At 29.5% G+C, this 12,640-nt stretch overlaps 3 protein-coding genes across 3 annotated transcripts; 2 read left to right on the top strand and 1 right to left on the bottom strand.

Moving 5' to 3' along the window:
- Positions 1-5,261: 5,261 nt before the first annotated feature.
- On the top strand, positions 5,262-5,984 carry GO595_007533 (uncharacterized protein; the record flags this gene model as incomplete). Its single annotated transcript, XM_067921008.1, has 1 exon — positions 5,262-5,984. The coding sequence occupies one exon, from the start codon at positions 5,262-5,264 to the stop codon at positions 5,982-5,984; it is 723 nt and encodes a 240-aa protein (XP_067772250.1).
- Positions 5,985-6,178: 194 nt separating this feature from the next.
- Positions 6,179-8,044, top strand: GO595_007532 (Ser/Thr protein phosphatase; the record flags this gene model as incomplete). Its single annotated transcript, XM_067921007.1, has 1 exon — positions 6,179-8,044. The coding sequence occupies one exon, from the start codon at positions 6,179-6,181 to the stop codon at positions 8,042-8,044; it is 1,866 nt and encodes a 621-aa protein (XP_067772249.1).
- Positions 8,045-8,622: 578 nt separating this feature from the next.
- On the bottom strand, positions 8,623-9,855 carry GO595_007531 (PIKK family atypical protein kinase; the record flags this gene model as incomplete). Its single annotated transcript, XM_067921006.1, has 1 exon — positions 8,623-9,855. One exon carries the CDS (start codon positions 9,853-9,855, stop codon positions 8,623-8,625), a length of 1,233 nt encoding a protein of 410 aa, XP_067772248.1.
- Positions 9,856-12,640: the final 2,785 nt, after the last annotated feature.

Genomic DNA, 12,640 nt, shown 5'->3' with positions numbered 1-12,640 from the left:
TAAAGTATTACTTTTTCGTAGAAGTAAATCATCCATCATAGATACTGTTAAATTACTTCCACAATATTATATGAGTTCAGACTTTGTGTTTGCCCAAGAGGTGACCTTATTCTTCAAAACAAAAGAGTTTTCGATACAACTTATTTCGGGTGTATTCCTGTTTTGATTTCAGATCCAATGACAATGCCATTTGAATTACTCAAAATTCTCTGTGTGAATTCCAGAAAATGAATACATTCAGATTTAGATATCATGGAAATGAGCCTCCAAAAGTGGGTGAGGCTTTTTGGGCATTTTGTAACACCTATAATTTTTGATTGCGAAATAGTTCGGTTAAACTATGAAATGAATGGTATATGAAGCTTTTTGTTGTGAATTCATATGCGTCTAAAATGTATTTTAAACCATTTGCCAGTGTTTAATACACTATTTGAAAACCTTAAGTATGTTGAAGAATTCGTATGTGTGATTGATAGTATAAGCTTCTGAAATTATTAAGTTCTTATACTTCTGGTTTGAATACAAGATCAGAAAAAAGAGATGGAATTGATGTGCATATAAACACGTTGATGCGCTAATTATTAAATACAATTCGTATGGAACTATCTGCATACAAAATGTGCTTGGAATTGTTTGATGACTACGAAATTATGCATAGATTTCAGGTTTGGCTCGGGTCACAGATGCTTCGATTGAAACTCCTTTGCCTGATGGCTTGAGTAATTAAAAAAATTCAACAGCTTTGAGGCGAGAATGCTTTTACCATTGCTTCGTTTCCTAGAACGAACAATAACAAATGTTTCTGCAAAGTGTTTTACTTGATTAAAATTGCTTTGAGCCCAAGGAACCATCCAGCGCTTCGGCAACCGTTATTAACGTTCTCTTTATCATAGTTTCTATTAAATAGTGTTCATATTTTTAGGCATTTCATAGCCTGCTCGCATCATGTTTTTGATATTTTCTTTTGTTTTTGAAAATTTGAATTTTTTAGCACTCTTTCTTTTTTAAGAGGTACAGCAGCAGAAAGCGGTTTTGATATTTTTACCTTATTCTAACTAATTGATTGGCAGGCCAGAATTGAAAGTAACATGTCTATTTGAATTGATTCATGATGAAAAAAATCAATTCAAGAAAAAATTGTAAATTTTGTTCTCTACAAAAAACTAAAGTTTGGTGGCTTCTTCATATTCTTGTTGTGAGTTTGGATGAATAATTACTTGAATTTTAGCTCAAAATTCATTCATCCAAATTGCACGTTTAAAATAACGCTTTTTATAAACTATAGAATCATGTTGTAAGAAGGAGGTTAAGATATCTGAATCTCTCCAAAAATGGAGCAAGACATCTATTCTTTTATCGAAAGCTTAGAGGTTAAAAAAGTTCAGTATAAAGATGTATGCGAGGCATATGCTTATATAGTTGGTTATAGATGGGCTAACAGAGAAGAAGATGATTTTTCAACAACAGAATCTAATGAAATAATTCAAAAGAAACCTGAAGATCAAACCAAGGAACAGAATGTAAAACTTCCTGGAAAATCTGCAGAAAAAATGACAAAAATTCAATAAAGCGTGAAATTGTATCAGGCAAAAGAGTTGCCATTCTTTGGAACGAAAAGGAGATTGATTGTCTTAAAAATGGAATTAAAAAATATGGGTGCAGAGCATGGGCAAAAATACGGTCAGAGTTTCAAGTATTTCATGAAAATGGAAGAACACCAAAAGACCTTTATGATAAAACGCGTAGCTATAAGAAATCAAATGAATAGTTCCGCAAGATTTGTGAGGAACATCCAAATAACCTAAGAAAATAATTCAAATCGGTTGGAATGTATACGTATTAGTAAAATCGCAAGTTGAGTTTAATATATAGTATTAATATTAATAGATACTTAAAATGTTATTGATTTATTGAGAAAAATTTTGGGTAAATAAAATGATGATATTGATATTGCAATTGAAGGATGTGATTGTCATGATATTTTTGTTACTGAATGTTTACTTTGTGTTTGGCCAAACATTTGAAAACAAATACATTGCTCTTGAACATTTGGGTTTGCATGGATTTAGGTTCCTATATCTAGAAAAATTTAAAGACAGAAAAAGGTTTATTGAACACCTTGTCGAGAAAGTTGTCGTTGATAATTGTTGTGTATGTTGTTCTTGTCAATACAAGCAACTTTCTGCCATTGCGTGATCACGCAATTTCTTTTGAGGAAGAATCAGCACACTATTACTCACCGGGAACTTATGTTTTAAAAAGATATTTCCAAAGTAACTCGCATTTTAATAATCGCTATAAATAATGAAGTCGTCTGTTGTAAAATAGTGATGTGATACTTAACGTATTAGGAACAGTAAGTAAAACAAGAACTATATAATAACTTTAATGAATTATTACAACAAAAAGTAATGGAAATAGCACAAAATGAAGAAGAAATGAAAATCAAATTATAAATTGATGCAAAAATAAAAATCGAACAAAACTTTAATAAAAACACTAAAGAAATTTCTGACTGTAAAAACAATATTGAAAACATAAAACAAGAAATTAAAGAATTAAAAAAATGAAATTAATTTATATAAAACATTATGGATAGATATGAACCAAACGAAAAATGAAAACAAAGAAATAATTAATAAACTTCAAGAAACGAATTTAATTTTAGAGCAAATACTTTTGGAAATAAATAAAAAATTGAAGAAGAAAATAAAGAAATTCCTCAAAAAGAAGAAGATGACGAAATGAATGAAATTGAAGAAAAATTAAAATCTTTGTGCGCATCAATCGAACATTCTATAAAGCAGCAGAAACATTTCATAGAGAAATAAAGAATTAAACAGCAATAAGCACATAAAATTATAAACCAAAGAGTGCAAAATCTCGAACAAATAAAAAATAAAGAATTGTTGAAATAAAAAGTAAAATAAGAAAAAATAAACAAAAGACGAAAGAAATTGAGCAAATGCTCCAAATTGAAATTCAGAAATATCAATAAATCTGTTTTTATGTTTAAACAAGAAAAGCAAATGCTTGATTCACATTATCCAAAAGCACAAGAATTAATTAAAACGAATCAAGAAAAATGAGAAAAACTTATTTTGATAATGAAAGAAATGGATGAAAGACTTGGATTAGTTGTACCAACAGAAGATGCAACAAAAGCTTGAAGAGAAACACGTGTCATACATAAATAATAAATGAGAAACAAGAACAAATTAATGAATTGATGAGAAATATTAATGAAAGTAAAGAAGAAATCAAAGAAATACAAAATCAAATTGATGGCATAAAATGTCACATAATAGAGATTATACTTTTTTAATATTCAAGTGTTATACTTATAAAACATTATTTATAAAAATATTGTAATAACATTAAAAATCCTAACTTCTTGAAAATAAATATGATGTTGATGTGTTAAAAACAATTAATAGTTTTACAATAGCATGAACATACAAAAAATATCAGTCAAAAAAATATTTCATTTAGACATAAACTGATGAAAAGTACATAACTTCATCGTTTAATTTCCAGAAGAACAGCAAATCAATCTTGCCAATGTTCTTATATAAGAATTACAAAATCATTTACCGTCCATACGCTGTTTTGTTCATGTGCATGTGCATTGATGCTACCAATAATGAATTTGCTATTCTAGAAACAATTGATCTCTTTGTCGAAATCATGTACACATACTTCGGGAAAGTTGGTGAAATAGATTTACTAATTGGCTCCCATAAAGTGTATGTAATGCTTGATGAATTCATTGTTGCTGGTGGATTTGGTGAATGCAATAGACAAACAATCGTAAAACAGAATGAAACGATTAGATACCTTTGACAAAACAAAAAACAATTATTTTATCTTTGTTGACATTCTATTTTAAATTTTATGTAAAATTTAGGCTAACTTGTGACTTGCAGGTCATTTTAAAATGTTAAATCATTAAAATAAATATGAAATAAAACAAAATGATATTTTTAGCATTAATATCAATTCCTTTTTGTTCAAGAAGTATTTCAACTATTTCTATATGACCATATACAGATGCCAACATAAGTGCTGTATAAAATGACAATAATAATTTCCACATATTATTTTGAAATATTAAACTATTAAAACAGATTTTAAATAAAACAAATATATATTTTTCGCATCAATATCAATTCCTTTTTGTTCAAGAAGTAATTCAACAATTTCTATTTGACCATTTCCAGATGCATAAATAAATGCTGCCTGAAATAAGATAAATAATTTTCAAATATTATTATGATCTCCTAAATTATTAAATTAATTTTCATATAAAACAAATAAATATCTTTAGACCATTAACAGAGTGGTTCCGACTAAATATTAATTGAAAATTAAATTAAGTAAAGTTATTAAATATAATAAACGTACTCTTCATATTTTTGATGATTTTATGCAGAGTAAATTAAATATAAAATATTTCATAATTAATATAAAATTGGATAATACCACAGATATTTGGGTTTTTCCTTTGCTTATATTATTGAATTTTCGCCTATGGTCTGCTTCAGCCAAAAAACTGCCTGGCAATTTTTGGAGATAAACATAACAATTATACATTGTAAACCATTCAAACCCAAAATTATGTTTTTTCAAAAAAAATTCCATCGAAAGTAATTGAATTATTGATTGTCCTTTTTTCTTTTCGAGAATTGATCACTTTCATTTTTTCACCTTTTTATTTATTGTAAACTTTCCTTAATTTACATTAATGAATATTGCTGTACTTATATTATTTATTTTTTGATCCATTTTTACCTTTGTTAATCATTTCAACGATAAGAAAATCTTTTAGCGTTTTTTCGAAATAAAATATTGAAAAAGTTATTAATTTCTGATATTTACACCGGTTTTTTTAATGATAATACGATATAATTGATCATATAAAACAAATTTTTCTCAAAAACCATGAGAAGAAATCATTTCCAAATATAAAATATGAAACAGCTTTCACTTTAATATATAGGAAAAGGAAATTATTGTGACATTATATTATTTTTGATATAGAAACATTAATAAAAAATCAATTTTATCAAAATGGACAAATAAATATTCATTATGACGATTCTCATTTGATACATTAATAATTTATATCATTGAGTTTCAGAACATGAGATATTAGATTTTTATTATTGACGGTTAGAGTCGAACAACTGAATAACCATAACCAAATTGAGAGAAAATTTAAAAAAGGCGCGAAAACGGTTGGCGTTCACAATTTCACAAACATGAACGAGTCAGCACCTCAGCAAATTGCGAATCGTTGGACCGAAACGCCTGCAACTGGAGAGGCTCCCCAAGAAACAGCTGATCAAACAGTATTTGACCCTAAACTTTTTCAATATATCCCACCCACAACTTTCCGATCAGAGAAAAAACAACGTAAAGAAAGAGCACAACAACAAAAAACTTTACCACCTATCCTTGATGATGATTCACCTTGCTCTAATGAAGCTTATAACACAGCTAAAAACGACCCAAACCTAACTTTTTCAGCTCAAAAGTTAGGGTTCCTTCCGGCATCTTACTGGGTGAAAGATCAAACCACATTTGATGAATTAATTACAAAATTTTTCCAAAGGAAAAATAACTCAAATTGTCGTTTCCCTCACAAGTTATACAACGCCCTTGCCATTGTTGAAAACAACCAATCTATGTGGAACCTTGTGGGTGTTAAATGGATTACGGATATAATTTTCAAAGTTGACAAATACGTCTTTGGTAGACTTTTAGGGATTTCATCTATTGACGGTGGCCTCTTTCATCGTCAAGGCAACTTTCCATCACATGGATTTGTTGAAGTTCCAATGGATACCATGAATGAAATGAGAGACAAATATGACCTTGATGATGTTGATTTAGATCGAATCCATCTCATACAACATAGGACCGGGCTATTTTCTAGGAATAGCAGTGAAGAATCAATCACAAACTGCCGTTGGTCTGAGTAAAAAAAATGTTGGCATTCTGTATTCGTTACGGTCAAATAGCCCTTTTGTATCGACGTGCTATTTGACAAGTTTACTTTCAAACGTCCCTTCAAGGGAATTGAAATAGCCATTCTATCAATTGAACGTATTGTTCTTTACAACATTGAAATTTCTTTATCAATTTTGAATGTGTTCAACCACTTTTCTCATTTTACATGGGTAATTTTCGTTCGGCCGCGTACATAATTTCCCAATATGTTTGGCTAGTGTACATTATTATGGTCTTTGTATTGACCGTCTCTAATGGATCCCACACAACTGGGGATATAATTTCCAAATCTACTAAAGAAACATGGTCTGATATGTCAGAACCTGTTGTTATAGCCCACTTAACTGATGTACACGTTAACCATCTACTTAAATATACCCAAGACAACCTTAAAACAGCTGTTGAAATTATAAGATCAATGAACCCTCAAATAACTGTTCTTACTGGTGATCTTGTAGATAACATGGATGGAGAATCTATTCCAAAACATGGGCTTCAACAACCAGAGGATCGTAAGCTTTATGAAGAAATAATTGGTGATTTACCAAGGATTGAAATGGAAGGTAATCATGATAACTTTGCTCGTTATACCCACAATCCAACATTTAATGTTCAAACACTTGAAGCATTACCAAACTATGTTTTAATTTCATTTGATCCATTTGAAAGACGTACCTCAGCACCACCCTTGGGTTATTGGATGCACCCACGTAAGGAGTTACTTGATAACATAGAAAACGCACTTAACAATTTAGCAAATGATTCACGTGTCATAATGTTCAACCATTATCCAACACTTTTCTGGAACTTTGGAGGCAAGTCAAGTTCAGGTAAAACATATCAAGCCCTCTTTAATGAAGGTAAGATAGATTATTTCATCACCGGCCATAAGCATCCAGAACATCCAATTATTCAACATAACTCATACACCAAATACCTTGAGTTTGTTGGTTGTGATTTATTCCAACATAAGAAATTTAATGTTATTACAATTGACAATGATCGTTTAGTGTATCATGAAGTTGATATTACTAATCCAAAATTAGCCTTTGTAACACATCCAGTGCCAAAAGAACAATTATCAAGCAAACAAATCTTTAATGAGCGTCACACCTCATTACGTGTCATTGTTTATTCTGATAAAGTACCATCTATCACAGCAAGTGGCGCAGTCAAAGGTGCGCTTCAATGTGAGAAGAAGGCCTCATATTACTTATGCTCATTACCGATCGAAACATTAGAAGCTGGCGAATATAACGTTGAACTAAGTGGCGATGTCACCAAGAGCATTGACTTTGTCATTGGTGATTCAGTTCCTGCATATAACGAAGACGGATATTTCCCAGTTATTGAGTATATAATGTTTACCGCGCTACCAATTGTTTGGTTGATATTGTTATTCATCACATTCCCACTTGGATTACCGCAAAAGATGAGCGACCCATATATGGATTGGATTAATGGCGTCAGTGAGAAGGATTCATGGGTTGTCTCTATCTTCTTGGGCTTTGTTGGCGTTAAGATCAGGTTATCGAAGCTTAATTGGCTCTTTAGAATCAGCGCATTCTTTGGCGTTATTGCACCATTCTTTGTCCCAATTTTCTTTGAAAAAATCGACGGACACTTGTCAATCATTTGGCTCTATGGCCTCATCAGCGGCGACTATAAGATTATGAGCTGCTTTGGACCATTCTTGACATTGATTTACCTCATTGCAGTCATGTTACCAGTTGTTCTGTTGATGTCATCATTAGCCATATCATTCCCATTAAAATGGCCAATGATAATCGATGGAATTGTGGCTTTGGTTGGTATTGCTTTCACTGCTTATGTCGGATTACGATTCGGCGTTGAGGCGGGCGGATTGGGATTGGCTACAGCTTCCCCTCTGTTTGTGATATTGCCAATTTACTTTTATTTATTGATAATAATTTGGAGATTGGTAATGAAGTTCAAGAACCAAGATGAGATTGGAGTGTCAAAGGAAACTTTGGCTTCAATCCCACTCATTCAGTCAGCGACTTATACATAAAAAGTTCAAATTCAATGTGTTTTGGAATAATGTGCGAGAAGAACAGCGATTTCATAGAAAAGTATTGGAGTGAGAAAATTATAATTCGATTAGCATATGCACAATTTTGAGTAGAAAATAATAATATAATATAATTATATTTTCATATAGAATAGAAAAGATTAAAATCGATTTTTTAATCATTAAAAAGGAACCTATTTTTATTGGAATATTTTTTTTTATTCAAATGTCTTTATTACTTATTATTAAATACTTTAGTTTTTTAAATCATGATCTAAAAATTAAATATCAAGTGTTTTTAAATCATTTATTGTTTGGGATGGTCCATTTTTAGAAAAATCCAATGATACATTCAATTGAGTTAATTTTAATCGTTTTTTCCCATTTCTAAAACTCCCGTCTTCACTTTTGAAAGAAATTCAATGGTTCATCTTACGTAAGAAATTCGTCGGTTGTATTCAATCGCTGAGTTAATTGAAACAAACCGAAAAAATCGAAAAAATGTTCGACGCCAAACAGAGTCAGTCAAATTGAAATGAATTCACATAACGTTTTATAATTAAAATTATAAAAATTGTTCACCAATAAGGGCACCATCCAGGATAGTGTTGCAAATAATTCATGGGATCTTCCGCTATTTGTATCAGTTTCTTGACTTGGTCTTCAGCAGTAGAAATTTCATCTCCAAATTCTTTTCCATATAGTTTTTTCTCGCATCGTTCTAATAACTTTGGATCTCTGCTCTTTTTGTCAAAGTCGTCGGGCGTTTCTTCTGCAAAAATTGCTAAATGTGCCATTAATAAACTATTATTATCTCTAAGTAATTGCATTACCTTAACACATATGTCCTGGAATAGGCCAGTGGATTTAGATCCTTCAAAAGCATTTACAATCATTCTTGTGATTCTAAATGGTACTTTTTCTGGAAATGATTTTCTTAGAGAAGCCGAATCAAAAGATTCATCAAAGTCAATGTGGACTACTCTACCAGTACTCCTTTGTATCATTATATTTGAAGGATGTCTATCTCCAAGACCAATAATATATCCGACCATAGCCATAATAGCATAAGAAACTGTAAACTTTTGAGACCTTCTCATCCAAGTTTCGGCATTAGGTGAACGTAACCACATAGATTCGAATAATTCCATAGCCTTAAAATTCTTTGCAATATATTCGAATAATTCATATCTTTGTAATAAAGTTTGATGTACCAAATTACATCCAATCATTTCGTTTATCATATTAGCTTCAGCATTTCTATCAGTTTGATGGTTATCTCTATTTTCACTAATTAACTGATGTAAAGTATCTGCTCCCGTAAACCATTGAATCAATCCGACACTTTTTGCCAGCGGAACGATAGCATATGTTGCCACATATGTATCGTTTTCTATTTGAGGCAAACCGGCTGGCAAAATACCGTTAATTAATTGGAAGAATTGCATTAATCTTTCATCAAATCTTAAATCCTCATTCCCTTTTAATAAGAATTTAAATCTTTGGCCACTTTCTGACATAATATAAACACATCTTGGATGTTGTTGAGTTTCTAAAACATCCATTACAGATTCAACAGAATGAATCATTTCGTTAGGGTACCCCGGTATAAACAATTCAAAATTCTTTTTCTCTGCCAATTGTGGCGCTATTTTATTGACGAATATAACCGCCAGCATGTCAATTTTCTCTTTGAGAGAATTATATAAAATTCTGAGTTTGTTCCACATTTGTTTCATTGATTTATCATCACCTTTTTCGAAATAGAATCTTGATTCTTCAATTAAATCTTGATATAATCTTACAAACATATTATCGAAATCACATTGCGGGTTTTGGAAATCATTAAATCTTTCATTTAATATAAAGTCTACGTTTGAATAATTTTGATTTTTATGTTCTTGTACAGCTATTTCTATTGAATGCAACCATTGCTCAAACCAAGTAATTGCACATCTGATTAATCCATGTATAAATATATCAGCATCTTCAATGAATTTAGAGTTAAATTGTTTAATCTTATTAATGATATCTGATATTACCGTTGATTGATCATCATCATTCATATAAGGACATAAAGCGAAATAAATTTGTTGGAAATAATCATTACGATTCTCAGATAATATTTGATTAATACAACTTTGTATAAAATAGTTCGAAGTTTCTAATTTAGAAGTTAATTGTGGTAATACTTTAACCATTGATGACACTGGAATGAAATTAATTTTATCTTTGATTTCATTAATAATATTTTCAGTTCCATTTGATATAATAGAAAAGATTTGGCACATGCATTCTAAATCATTCTCTGGTTGCATTGTCATATACTGTAAAAAGCCATTAATTGCATTTATTCCATATGTTTCATTGTTTTCTCCTCTCTTACGTGAATCTAAAAATAACATCGAATTAACATATGCTAAAAGTCTCCAAGTTTTCTTTTTCGTTGAATCATAAGATAATGATTTATCCAAATAATAAGCAGACTTTTTTAATGCTTTAAAGTTTTGACTTTTTTCTTTGACTAAGTATTTACCATGTAACTTGTATAACTTTGAAAAAAAATTATTATCATAAACACCAGAATTTAAATGATGTAATAATACTTTAACTACTTGTTGTGGATATTGTTTAGCTAAAGCTGCAATAAAAGTTCTTTGCTGTTCAATTGTAGAACCTTCTACAGCTTCTAAGAAATTAGAAATAGAATTAACATTATAGTATATAAAACAATATTCTTGTAATTCTTCTGAAAATATCGGAGATATCGTCATCTTATGTAGAAATGAAAATGGAAATGGACTCGGATGCTTTCTAATTAAATTGGAATAATCTTCAGCAGTTTTAATTTTAAATAAATTCGATAAATTATATAAACCATTATATGCATCTACTTTATTACCTATAGCCCAAAATATCTTTATTTGTTCAATTAATATATGTGGATCTAACCCATATTTTAAATGTCGTGAAAAATAAAAATCTATTAATGAAAAATATTTTGCTTTTCTTAATTGTGAAACTATAGGTAAATAATATGATATATTTGTAGATGATGGAATTACAAGTTGTCGTAATCGAATAGTTTTTTCCCAATTAATTTTATTACGTTGAAAATATTTAACTCTTCGTTTCCAAAATGATGTTTGATTACTTTCTGTTTTGTTTTGTTTATAATTTAATACTTCTTGACATTCAATTAATATTTGCGCATTATTTAAATCTTCTTCAATTCTTCTTTGATCACAAGTTGCATAATTTGGTCTGTTTTTAGCAGTAAATTGAAATGCAAAATCAATTAATTTTTGTGCTTTTTCATAATCTCCTGTTAATATCGAATTATATATAGCAAAATGTAATCGTGGAATTGACCAATAAGTAAATGAATTCATAATTTCATTAACTTTAGAATTCTCTCTTAATAATGAAAACATCCATAAAAAATGTTCTGATACTTTACCTTGATCTTCTATAGACATCTCATGATATTTACCTTCTAAATCTTCTATATCATCATAACGATTTAACATCGCTAAACATTTAATAATTTTTGATAAGTGTCCTCCTTCTTTTTGATATATTTGTAATGAGCGTTCCCAATCTCCTAATTTACCACACCATTTTGCTACTTCCAATTGTGTCATTGATGATTCTGTTTGATTAAATAAACTTCGAACAGTCGAAATTCGATCCATTTTCATTGATATTTTCATTAATAAGTTTATAACTTTAGTATCTGTTGGATCATTAATATATAACCATTGTAACAAATAAAATGAATATTGTCGTGATTCAGATATTTCTGCAACTCTAAAATAGTCAACTTTCATTGGTATTAATGCACGATCTGCTATTTGTATTAAATCAATGAATAATTTATGAACATGTTGATGTTCATGTAATACTTTATTAATAATTTGTGAAAAGTATTCTCTGTCTTCAACAGTTGCATTTTTCCAACATGACAAAAATGCTATAGGATGAATTAAATGTTTTAATGATGGAATAGTTAATATACATTCAGAACAAATACGTATAGACGATGATGGCGAATTCTTTATAAGTAAATTAAAGAATGTGGAAAACCATTCACCCAAATGTGATTCATTAGGGAATTTTAATCCAATGAAAAATGAATTCGGTTTATTATATTCTGGTGTAAGTTTTGGCACTTTAAATGATGGTGATAAATTTTTTAGAAAAGTAGCTTCTCTAATTGATGGTATCTTAGATGACATTATTTTATTAAATTCTTCGATATAATCAAATTTTATATTATTAATTCTAACAAATTCTTCAAAATTAAAAAATGTAATATTGAAACAAATACATAATGATGCAAAATATGTTGTTAAATCAATTTTCTTATCATATTTATAAAATGCATTTGTACCGAATACTATTAAACGCCCAGAATGCATTTGAACATCGCAGCATTGTATTACAGCAGTTAAAGCTTTAATTACAAATTTCATATGTCTTAAAGGAAAATCTATAGATTCTAATGTATGAATAAATACATCAAAAGGCTGATATTGATATATATTCATTGATACTATAAATTTTAATAAACACTTAAAGTATTTAATATCATTA

Source organism: Histomonas meleagridis (genome assembly GCF_020186115.1).
Source record: "Histomonas meleagridis strain 2922-C6/04-10x chromosome Unknown contig_54, whole genome shotgun sequence".
Taxonomy (NCBI): domain Eukaryota; phylum Parabasalia; order Tritrichomonadida; family Dientamoebidae; genus Histomonas; species Histomonas meleagridis.
Note: the sequence above shows the minus strand (reverse complement) of the source record. Positions and strands in the feature narration are given on the sequence as shown.